The 13120-nt window shown below is 37.8% G+C and overlaps 1 protein-coding gene across 1 annotated transcript; it reads right to left on the bottom strand.

The window, feature by feature from the left end:
* Positions 1–160: 160 nt before the first annotated feature.
* On the bottom strand, positions 161–10545 carry LOC106074358 (beta-1,3-glucan-binding protein-like). Its single transcript, XM_056034639.1, has 12 exons — positions 10396–10545; positions 9917–9997; positions 9262–9390; positions 7716–7840; positions 7538–7612; positions 7216–7282; positions 6776–6943; positions 6578–6655; positions 5976–6072; positions 5436–5501; positions 4482–4605; positions 161–440 (listed from the first exon to the last, which is right to left on the bottom strand). Exons 1-12 carry the CDS (start codon positions 10496–10498, stop codon positions 237–239), a joined length of 1317 nt encoding a protein of 438 aa, XP_055890614.1. The 5' UTR covers positions 10499–10545; the 3' UTR covers positions 161–236.
* Positions 10546–13120: the final 2575 nt, after the last annotated feature.

Genomic DNA, 13120 nt, shown 5'->3' with positions numbered 1-13120 from the left:
TGCCAATTAATTTGTGTATATTATTGAATTATCTCTAAAGTTTCATTTCAAATTGCAAGAAATCTAAAACTCGCATAAATATTTAACCAGATTGTTGCCTACACTCAATTAGATCAGTATAATACTCAAACTAAACTATATAGACAGGCCAGACAGATAATATGTATGAAATAATGTTTAATTTAATGCAAGTTACACAAAGTATAGAACCTCTAACAATTTAAAAAAATAACTTTTTACAAATGTCTGAATTCTACCCAATCAATCAACATAGAGGATTGTTCTCCTTGCCATGTGGGAAGCCACTCGTTACGGGCGTTCCAGAAATCTTCCCCTGCGTGTGGAGAGTTATTGGCCCATGGTTTCCTCTTGCCCCAGTTGTAGTTGTCTGGGAAGAAACCGTTAGTGCCACCAACAGCCACGTTAAAGATCATGTAGAACTGTGGAAGAAATAATAATAAAAATAGAACCTAAATACTCAACATCAATTTTGATCTTCAGAGAGACAGTAAGGGAACCGCTGGACACAAATCTCTAAAAGGAAAACTGGGAGTAACTTAGATCTTTACAGGTAACTGCGAGAAACTTAGATCTCTTATAAGTAAAGTCTTAGATCTCTTATAGGACAGACTTACTATCACCAAGACAAAACAATAACGAAGCTCAGACAAACGGTGTCCCCTATATCAGCTTAGATGTACAGAACCTGGCCAATAATAGCAAGCTAGTGAGGCGAATCTTGGTGTTCAGCCGAAAACATTCTCCTGCCTTCTATTAGATCGTCATACAGAATGTAACGTGGAAGTCGACCTACTGGCATTCTACGAACGTGGCCAAGCCAGCCAATGCGTCTGCTTCTGATAACAGAGCAGATGTCCTGGCAACCTACTCTTCATAGCACTTCCTCATTGGTTATTTTATCTTGCCACCTTATTTTAAAGATCCGCCTTAGGCATCGGAGGCGGAAGACATTCCGCGTTTTTTTTCTGCGAAGAGTAGATTGACCAAGTTTCATTTCCGTATAGCAAAGTGCTCATCACACAGATCCGGTAGACTAAGGCTTTAGAGTAAAGCTCTGTTTGATGGCATTAAAAAGGCCCTGGGTCCAACAGTGTCTAAGCCTGCCCCCCTTCTATCAAAATCTGGAGAAAAAATTACAAATCAAACCAAGCAGCTAGAACGATGGACAGAACACTACCACTGGTGGATCCAGGGGGGGGGGGGCGGTAGGGGCGATCGCCCCCCCCCCCACTCGGCCGACCCCCCCCCCCGAAGGGGGGCGGAGGAATTAATGTATAGAATTCACACAATTTGTATGCGAATTTATTACTTATGTTAATAATATATACTAATTATTTATATTTCAACCTATTTTTAGATTATTTCGCCCCCCCCTTCTAGTATTTTGGCCGATTTGGTAGGGTCGGGAGGGGGCGATGGCATCAATCCGCCCCCCCCCCCGCACCATAAACTTTCGAGTGGGGGGGGGCGGTCCTATTTATTTGTAGAAATCACAGCTTGCTAACAGAATCAATTAAATATCTATATGATTAAAACTTGTTATTGGTATTTTAACCGGTCTTTATATTATGTCGTTCACCTGTTGGCCGACTGGAAGGGGAAGAGCGAATACCTCCACCGCCCTTCCCATCTAAACCCTTTGAGTGGGGGGGGCGGTCCTACTTTTATGGAGAAATCATAGTATGTGAACAAAATTAGTCGAATATCTATATAATATAAACAGGTGGAAGTGCGATACATGCAATCCCCTTCCCCCCATCGGACAAGTCAATACTTTTTTCTTTTTTGTATTATAGTAAGAAATTACAAAATAAAAAAAAATCTGTCACTAATATAATTTATATATGCTATAAAGTAAATTCTTATATCGAGTCGCCCAACCCCTATTCTTTAATGCAAAATGCAATCAATAGCAGAAATTATGAAAAGGAGCGAGAATTAATCGTTTTCATTTTACCGCCCTTGCCCTTTCCAGACAGAGTTTGTGTAATTTGACATGAATTTATCATAACTATTTTAAGAAAGACTTTGCTTTGGAAAAGTTATAATTCAAACGAAATTTTTCAATATAACTGTTACGGTTGAGATGAGTTCAAAAGCCAGATAATCTTTTCCTAGTCGACTTTTTCCAACCTTTACTCTATCTCATATTTTTCTAGTTAAATAAATTTAGGACTATAACTCACAATGTATGCTAGAATTTTATTGAATATTATTAATCGAATATTTTTTTTTCGGCGGCGATCCTCAAAACCTTAATCTAAATATGTGGGGTATCTAATCTTTTCAAAGAACAAATCGGTTTTATTTGCAATGTATTAAGGGACTATAAATTCATATTAGAATATTTTTCTCATTATTCAAAAGGCACTTTATAATAGAATGAATAATGAGCTGTAGGGCACGAGAATGCGTTACTGCAGTGAAGAATGCCAGAAAACGCTTTTAGCGTCGAGGCTTCGCCCCGATCCTCACTGATGAATAATAAGCTGTAGATGTCAGGAGAATGCGTTTCTGCAGTGAGAAATGCAAGAAAACGCTTTTTGCGTCGGGGCTTCGCCCCGAACACAACTAATAAGTAATGAGCTGTAGATGTCAGGAGAATGCGTTTCAGCCGTGAAAAATGCAAGAAAACGCTTTTGGCGTCGGGGCTTTGCCCCGAATTCCACTGATAAATAATGAGCTGTAGATGTCAGAAGAATGCGTTTCTGCAGAGAAAAATGCAAGAAAACGCTTTTGGGCGTCGGGGCTTCGCCCCGAACCCCACTGAAGAAGCTTATAGCGCTCTCCTAGACCCCCAAGCCTGCAAGAGAAAGACTGTTTTTTTTTCTGTTTTTTTCGCCGAAGATTGAGAAACAGTATTATTTTATTCTCATATATCGAATATATATATATATATATATATATATATATATATATATGCTGTACGCACGTTTATGCATAGGGTTAGGGTTTACTGGGCGTTAGGGTTAGGGTTTGGAAAAAAATCGCCCCCCCCCACTCCAAAGTTCTGGATCCGCCAGTGAACACTACCTCGATGTCTATGCCACACAGAATACAGTAGACAATGTCGCCCTGGCTTCTCTACCAGATCTTCCAGTATTGGAATGCCTAGATGAGCTTCCGAGCATTGGTGATCTCAAAAAAGCAATAAACTGCATGAAAAATAGAAAATCTCAAGGGAGTGATGGCATCCAAGCGGAAGTAGTTATGGCCAACGAATCACTCCTGCTCCCTGAACTCTATAATCTCCTCCTCCGTTGCTGGGAAGCAGGTCATGTCCCACAGGCCCACAGGAAATGCGTGACGCAAATATAGTCACAATCTATAAGAATAAAGGGATCTGAGATAGTTGGCAAAATCTTCGCTGGAGTGGCTGCAAGTGATAGCTTCTAGATAGCTTCTAGAGTCTACCCTGAGTCAAAGTGTGGATTCAGGAGTGGTAGGTCCACTATAGACATGATATCTTCTCTACGACTACTGCAGGAGAAATTCAGAGAGAGAGACAGACCCCTTTACATCGTTTTTGTTGATCTGACTAAAGCCTTTGACATGGTCAGCAGAAGTGGCCTTTTCAAACTCCTGAGGAAAATAGGCTGCCCTCCCAAACTACTAAAGTTCATTGAGTGCTTTCACAAGGAAACGAATTTTACTGTCAATTTCAATGAAGCCCAGCCAGCACCTTTTGAGGTTAGGAGTGGTGTCAAGCAGGGATGTGTGCTCGCACCTACTTTGTTTGGCATATTCTTCTCCTGTCTACTGCATTATGCGTACAACGACATCAACGAATGTGTATTTCTCCATACAAGATCTTCTAGAAAAATATTTAATGTATCAAGGCTGCGGGCAAAAACCAAGGTTAGGAAGCTACTCGTCACGGAACTCCTGTATGCTGATGATGCAGCTATTGTGGCTGATTCTGATATTCAGACAAACTATCTGCTACTTGCCAGAAGTTCGGCTTAAATATTAGTTCAGAACGCAAATACTGCACCTCATGTAAACATTAATGGCCAAGCACTAGAAATTGTTGATCACTTTTGCTATCTTAGCTCCATCATATCCAACAATGCTCTACTGGATAAAGACATTAACAACAGGATAGCCAAAGCAATGGGCACCATGTCACGGTTGAAGAAAAGAGTGTGGGACAACATAATACTGACTAACAATACTAACGACTAAACTTTAAGATCACATTTTAAGATACTCAGTAGAATACAATTTGTTTTTATATTGGCCGCGACCATCCAAATCTTGAGCTCTCTTGTTATGAAAGCTCTCGGTTTCTATTTTGTAAAATATTATTTTGCCATTTTTACCTTAAAATTATGTTATACTAGTATAATACAAAATGTTTAAAAATACGTAACTTTAAGTAAAAATACAACGCATATTGACTCTTGTCTTTGAGACTTATGTTAAATGAATTGAAAAAAAACAACAAATAAACACATTACATCTTTATCGAAGGGCGCCATTTTCTCGCCACCTGCCCAGATGTTTGCCCCAGTAAAGCCTCCCTTTTGCCAGAATCCAGCCCCAGGGTTGACATTCATAATTTGTTGGTCGTCTACATAGGTACTGAGGAGAAAATGTAAAGCATGCTTGTAATAAACTAAATAAAATAAATAAGCGATGGTATGGTGTACTCAATACTGAATATATAGGCTATATTTATTATAAGTGTTAGATTCACTGTGATATGGTATTTGCATATAGTAATTTAATTTTAGTATGTAGTTCCAAAAAATAAGAATTTAACTCTTTCTCTCCGTAATTATTTTCAACCTTCCGATGGAATTATTCATTTTGTTCATTTTGAATTTCACTACCTTGTTAGGGTTAAACTTGAATAACTTTTTGTATGTAATCAGGCAGTACAAACTATGATGTCACTATGTGAGTTCTGGACATCTCTTTATTATGTCTGACATTTCTTCTTTTAACTTTCCCTTGAAGTTTTATGTTTGAATATCTGACAAAAGATGACGACCACAAGTAAAGATCTGACAAAAGATGACGACCACAAACAAAGATCTGACAAAAGAAGACGACCACAAACAAAGATCTGACAAAAGATGACGACCACAAGTAAAGATCTGACAAAAGATGACGACCACAAACAAATATCTGACAAAAGATGACGACCACAAACAAATATCTGACAAAAGATGATGACCACAAACAAATATCTGACAAAAGATGACGACCACGGAATTTGCTGGTTCAGAATAAGAGGGACTCATACTGACCTATACAAGTACAGTTATAGCTACCATTCTTTGTAAAGTAACTCCAAAGTTCAGAATAAGAGAGACATACTGACCTATAGGAGCACAGTTATAGCTACCATTCTTTGTTAAGTAACTCCAAAGTTCAGAAATACACCACGATTATAAGTTAACACTTACATTAAATGGTCAGGGGTCCACTCAAGTTTCCAGGTGTGGTAGGAGTCGTGCCAGGAGCCAGTATGTCTGTAGATTTCAAAAAATAATCAACCTTGTCATTCGTAGTTTTGTTCATGACAAAAGTTTTGTTCATGATTCATGATTTGTTTGAGTCATGTCATGATTATTGCACACACAGACACACACACATACACATATCCAAAAACAATGACTAGATAATTACTAAATACAATACATTTGTTAATCTGGCAATGTTGTTTATGTTGCTTCAAGTAATGAAGAACGTTTGAATACAAATAGTTTATGCCTTATTAAGGATATTGAAATGCACATATAGCAGAAAGATTGATTTATTGAATTAGCATTTAAATTAGGCTTTACTAATTTGTTTGTGGGTTTATATAGATAGATAGATAGATAGATAGATAGATAGATAGATAGATTTCCATGCTGGCCATTTTCGTTGCAATGTTTCAGTAAGTGCGGCATACTTTTATATTTACTCTAAAAACAATAACATAAACTAGTGCTATCACTGACCTCTCGCCAGTTGTCAGAGAGTATTTGTTGTTATCCCAAGCAGGGCCCCAGTGAAGTGTACTGCTAACAGTGCCAACTCCGATGGGGACAGTATTACCTATAGGGAAAAAAAAAGAAATTTAAAGCATGGCAGATGTTTAGGCAGTGGACACCTGATGGGAAGAGGCTGTAAACATCACAAGTCACGGCTGATGACTAATCTTTGAGAGGCGCAAAAATATTTAAGTCTAAGAATTTTAACATATCTTCCTTCATAGGCATAAGTTCTACTCTGTACCGTGAAAAGTCTATCATTGAATCGAGCGCTGTGTTTTCTCTTAATCCATTTGACGGCTGAGACGAATTTCTCTCAACAGCCATTCGTGGACAGGGACTTCTTTACACAAGTCCTGCCTGAAGGTTCAATAATAAATGTGACCATTAGGCTAACTGGGTTGGTTCACACCATAAATGTTATGCTACCCACAGATCTGGCCCGTTAAAAGTGGAGGCCGATCAACTACGGGAAATAGCACCAGAATTAATTTTTTTCTGAATGCTAAACATTTTTTGACTAAGCTTGGATGTTTTGTATATTGGTAACTAAGCAGCCAAAAACTAACCTCTAGACTCCATAATGTCGATTTCACCAGAACGAGGCCAACCTCCATAGGCACTGTCTCGTGGCATCATCCAAATAGCTAGTTAAAAAGGGAGAAACACAAATCCTTGACTAACAGCAATTTCATGGGTTACAACTTAGAACAATAAAGATAAGAATAACACTACCTCACTAGTGGTGATCGTAAAGACTATTTTACCTGGCCAGATCCAGTCTCCTTTAGGAATCCTTGCTCTAATCTCAACAATGCCATACCTCAATGTTGGGATACTCATGACTTTACCGGACATGATTGGGGGAAGTAACCCGTACTGGCCTTCACGACTACAGCCATAGTTTCCGTTATTTGTACAATAACCCCAGAGTTCTAGAAAGTCAAGAAATACATTGTATCCATTATAGGCACATAGAAAATAGATTGATAGATACCAAAATAGGGAGAGAGAGAGAGAGACAGAAAGACGGACAGAGACTGAGAGAACTATTCAACTATAATTCTTTCTGATTTCTAATGGTTAATACTGAATACATTAATTTTGATCGACTATGTCGCATGTTGCCAGTGTAATCAATATTCGAATTTTATTGAATACTCACAAATTATTTTTTTTAAATGATTAATAATGACGTCATACTCACGTGCCACGTCCATAGTTCCATGGTGCAGGAAGTTCTCATCAAATCTGGGATCATTTGTCGTTGGGAACTTAAGCGAAACAAAAACAATAATAAGTAAATGCAGAATAAAATATATACTGTCAAAGTCTTGTCAATAATTCAATGTAGCGCTCAGGAGACGTTACATTTAGACAAGAAAGATTAAAAACAAAATTTTTAGCGCACACATTTTTTAAAATTAAAAAAACACAACTAGAAACGTTTTATTAATTTCCTCTATTCTATTTCTAATATCTTTGAAAGCTCTTAGTGTCAAAACTGTTATTTTTATCTCTGTACCTACAGGTACTAAGTGCAGATTTCCATCTCTAGTGAAGACATTTTTAGGGTCGTTGGTGTAGACTTGAAATTCCCAATTCTGAAATAGCAATACAATAATGTTCAACGATAATGTTAAACTATATCCAGCTTTTCTTATCTTCACCCACTATAAACTTGTGATGGTCAACTCATGAACTTACCATCCCACCAAACATAGAGACTTCATATTTCCAATTGGCAGTATTGAAAGAGTTAAAGTCATCTCTGAAGATCACAGCGCCTCTCATCTTTCTACCAGGCAGCTGGGCCACGACCCTGTTGTCATCTACATTGAAATGAGATTGCCTATGATTATGTAGCGCACAACAGTTACATATGGAATTTGTATTTGAAACAAGCCTATAGTAAACTGCAAGATTATATTCGTTAATTAATTATGAACGTGGAGGCCGAGTGCTTGGCAAGTCCTACCAGTTTTAATGAGAACCTGACTTTTTTTTTGGGGGGGGGCGAGGGGGGAAGACAGGGGGGAAGACAGTTCTTCAATGTCCCGTATATTGCTCTCGTTAAAACAGTAGAAACTATAAAAGCAGATATACTATTCTACTCTGCCAAAGAAGTTAGGTTTTAAAACATGACCAACATTGTTAACCTACATCATATAACAAAAAGATACTAATAGTAATTCGTTTGTTTTTTTTTAGTGTTTGATCGTAATGTCATTTTTTGGGTGTTGACTAACATGCGTCCTGGTCAGGAGGTTGCTTTTGAGATTTGTTAAAACTTCAAATCTATCATGTGTATGAGGGCCCTGGAAGTTCACCGATAAAGTTACGAAGAAGGTCTGCACGCTCTTCAGCTCCAGACACATCGGTACCACCGGCAAATGGTCTCGTGGAGTAAATCAATCATACTGTAATAACTTAAGGAGGCAACTCAACGAGATATATGTTTTTATTTACAAGAGGACATGACAAACACATAGGACATCTGCCATGAGCACAGCATCTTTATATCGGCTCTAGACTTGGGCGGAAATCGTTCTCACTTCTCATGTAAACATCCTTCCTAGTCTAGTTTCTGGCACTGCGCACCTTCTGCGCTATCTTGAATGGCAGTGCGCATGGCAGAGTTATAACAATACTCTGGTGACTAAGCTTAAAGGTTTATGATGCTCCCCATACGATATCCTTTTTGCATCCTGGCCGCGCGGCTCGCTAGAGATCCTCGAGCAAACGTGGACCAAGGAATACAATAGCTTTTGAATAGCGAATCTTTCCTGTTAGAGCATGCTCAGAACGCTGTGCTCTATTGCGAACATGTAATGGGAGGGGTTTCTGGGAGAAATACTTCATTTGGAGTCGGGATTGCAGTTCGGGCCCCCTTGAAATGTATCCAAGCGATTTATGCCACTTTAGCACATAGCCCATTATTTTTATACTAACATAATCAACTCAACATATTCAATACTAACACAATCAACTCACTATATTCGATTAGGCTACTTTTTCATGTGTTTAGAGTTTATATGAAAGTTCGCAAGTTAAAAAAAAACGATGTCATATTTTTATGCGCTAAATTCACTTCACACTTAGCCCCTCCTCCCCCCCAGCATCTTCAATGTTGAAATAAATGCTTTAATAAAGCGATAACCTGTTACTTTTTAGATCTAGATCTTGATATCTTTCATAACTACTGTCTTATTTATTCTTGCTATTCGTTTCTTTAAACAACACATAGAATTACTCAAAGTGAGGGTGGAGCTGGGTGTCCTCAACAGCACGTGGTTCCTGACGTCATACGCAACAGCGAAAGCCTCAACTTTGTCAGCGCCATCGAGACTGACGTCACGTGACTGGTACTGCCATCCTTCAGCTGGAGACAAAGACAAGAACTATTAAGTGTTACTTCAAAACTTTGACCAGTAACGTCTTAGAAAGTAAAAACAGGGAATGACCATTCAAAACGAAATTTCTAAAAAAAGACCGTTCAAGCTGATTTCTACACGAAAATGTGAGCAAAATGTGAATGTACATCGAGTTATTGGTTCAACTCACACAAAAAAACAACATTTGAGTCGAGAGCGGGAATTTCCGCTGAAGCTTTGATCCGGATATAAAGACATATATTAAATGTAATTCGAAGATGATTTTATTTTGAAAAATTAAAACGATCAAAGCCCAGTTTTCATTGTGAGACTGATTAGGTAGGTTGTTTTTTTTTCCCCCGAAAGCTATACATAAAATGTCAAATTTGTAGCAAAATCGTTAGAGCAGTTTTGGAAATACCATTCCAGTTTCCACCCAGTGTTCTTTCTGAGCCCGTAAATTGTTTTCCAGCTCCCAGGAGGAAGTGTATCAAGTGTGACGTGCTTCTAGTACTGAAGGGGAAACAAACTTACTTGTCAGAACTCCGTGTCCCTGGTGGCCAACGTTCTTAACGAAGTAATGAAAGATGACTTTATCGATGTCCTTGTTGTCAGCTGACGACAGGTAAATATGTATTTTATATAGGTGATATATAGGACCAAATAGTCTATAACTTATTTCCTTTTTTTTTTGTAATATGTTAATAATACTGACCCAAATTTAAAATTTTTAATATTTTAGTACACAGCTAGAATTTGAAAAATAAATAAATACACACTACATAAAAAGAGATCATTTCTATTTTGTAATTTGAATGTTGTTTTTTTTTTATTGATAAACTTCTTTTGTTTGGACCTCATCCCAGTTAGTTTATACGTCCAGTCTTCGAAAGTGCTTTCCAAAGTTTTAAAGAATACTATCACAGATTAAATAGAAACGAATCAGAAAGCCAGAAAACTATTGCACAAAGAGAAGGTGTACTGTGTCTCTCTCGATGACCATAGAGACTGACCTGGGAGTGTGAAGGCTAAGACTGGTGCCTCATACTTGATGCTCACTTTCTCCTCACACGTGACCCAAGTAGCCACCAGAGTCAGCAGAAGTAGTCTTAACATCTGCCGATACAAAGACGCACATACAATTAGAATTTCTATTTAAAAATGTTTGATACACTTTCTGTTTTTTTTTAATCTGATATTAGGAGGTGGGTTGGGCGTAGGGCTAGCTACCCTACCCTGAAGAAAAACCACTAGCTACAGAAAAGCCAAACAGCAAAGCAACAGATATAAGACCTATAGCAATGACATCTGTTTTTATTTAGACTATGGTAATTTTGTTGTCAGTTATTTTAGTATAATACAAAGTTTAGAAAATAATATTGTTTGTTTGAATTCAGCTTCATTACCTTTCCAGAGATATAAGTGCAATTTTATTTCGACAAAGTTTAGTTTATTGATGTAAAAAAAAAGCAAGGTTACAAAGACAAACTCAAAATCGGTCTCCGAAGTGGGCCACCTAGAGTTTTCACCAGGATTCGAACACGGGACTTCCGGTTCGAAGTGTTTTACCCCTCAGCCACAGCATCTCCATATATCCATTTAGAGTACACTTATATTTTTTAGAATAAAAATTATTCACCTTATCCATATATTCAAAATTACTAACAATGTAATAAAGAGAAACTAAAATAACATTTTTTCTTCTAACAAAATTAGATAAATTGGCAACACGAAAAAACAAACCTACTTTAAGCTACAATTTTCTACAAATGACTTAAGACTTTCCCCTCACAAATAAAAATTAACATCTCCATTGTCATTTGACATACAAACTAGATATAGTTCTAGTTAGATCTAGACCTAGTTTTAGATCTAAATCTAGATCACTGGCGGATCCGGGGGGGGGGGCGGTAGGGGCGATCGCCCCCCCCCCCCCAATCGGCCGACCGGGGGGGGGGGGGGGGTGCGGACGAATTTTAGTATAGAATTCACACAATTTGTATATGAGTTTATTCCTTATGTTAATAATATATGCTAATTATTTATATTTCAACCTATTTTTAGATTATTTCGCCCCCCCCTCAGGTATGTTGGCCGATTTGGTGGGGTCGGGAGGGGGTGATGGCATCGATCCCACCCCCCCCCCACCCCATAAACTTTCGAGTGGGAGGGGCGGTCCAATAAATTTGTAGAAATCACAGCTTGCTAACAGAATCAATTAAATATCTATATGATTAAAACGTGTTATTGGTGTTTTAACCGTTTATATTATGTCGTTCCCCTGTTTTCCAATTGGGTTGGGGGGGGGGGCAAATACATCTACTGCCATTCCCACCTAAACCCTTTGAGTGGGGGGGGGGGCGGTCCTACTTTTATGGGGAAATCATAGTTTGTGAACAAAATTAGTTGAATTACAATATAATTTTTATATTATGTTGCTACACTTCTGGTATCTTAGCCGATTCAGTGAGGTGGAAGGGGGGGGGCGATTGCTTCTGCTGCCCTCCCCACTGCTATATATTGATGTTTTAATCCATTTGTAAATAATGTCGGATGAAAAGATGACGTTTTAAAACAAAAAAGTTAAATGTGGCGACAGAGTTTATGTAATTGCACAGGAATTCATCTTAGTTATTTTAAGAAAGACTTTTTTTTTTTGGAAATTTAGAATTCATACGACATTTTTCATAATAACAGTAACAATAGAGATGAGTTCTGCACCCAAATATTATTTTCCTAGTCATCTTTTCAACCTTTACTCAAACTGATATTTTTCTGTAGTAAAAAAAATATTTGGGACAATAACTGACAATTTATGCTTGAATACTAAAAGTGAAAAAAAATTGTGTAAAATCTAATTGGTTCACTTAATTTCTTCTCCCACTTCCGAAATGTTTTTTTAGAGCTTTGAATTATAGTTCTGTAACAAACCAAATTACAAACATCCCTTTTGAACAAAATGTATCACTTACAAAGGAGCTTTTTTTAAAAAAATATTATTTATCGAATAGATGTTTTTTCGGCGGCGTTCCTCAAAGCATGAATAATAAGTTGTAGATGTCAGGAAAATGCATTTCTGCAGTGAATAATGCAAGAAAACGATTTTGGCGTCTGGGCTTCGCCCCGATCCTCAATGGGGGAGCGCTGTAAGCTCCCCCAGACCCCCTAGCTGTCAAGAGAAATGCCTCAGATCCCCTAGCTATCTAGGGAAATACCTCAACATGGCTGTTTTTTTTTATTTAAATTTTTTTTTGACTGCGATCCTCAAAGCCTTAATCGGTATCTTATTTTTTCAAGGAACAAATCGGTTGTATTCGGTAGTAAGGGCCTATGAAGTCATATTAGAATATTTTCAAGTAAAACATTATTCAAAAGATCCTTTTTATTGAATAGGATAAATAATGAGCTGTGGATGTCAGGAGAATGCGGTTCTGCAGTGAAGAAAGCAAAAAAACGATTTTGGCGTCGGGGCGGCTCAATGGGGGAGCGCTGTAAGCTCCCCCAGACCCCCTAGCTGTCAAGAGAAATGCCTCAGATCCCCTAGCTATCTAGGGAAATACCTCAACATGGCTGTTTTTTTTTTTTTTCAAATTTTTTTTTCGACTGCGATCCTCAAAGCCTTAATCGGTATCTTATTTTTTCAAGGAACAAATCGGTTGTATTCGGTAGTAAGGGCCTATGAAGTCATATTAGAATATTTTCAAGTAAAACATTATTCAAAAGATCCTTTTTATTGAA

Source organism: Biomphalaria glabrata, chromosome 7 (assembly GCF_947242115.1).
Source record: "Biomphalaria glabrata chromosome 7, xgBioGlab47.1, whole genome shotgun sequence".
NCBI lineage: Eukaryota > Metazoa > Mollusca > Gastropoda > Planorbidae > Biomphalaria > Biomphalaria glabrata.
This window is presented reverse-complemented; position numbering and strand designations above follow the sequence as displayed.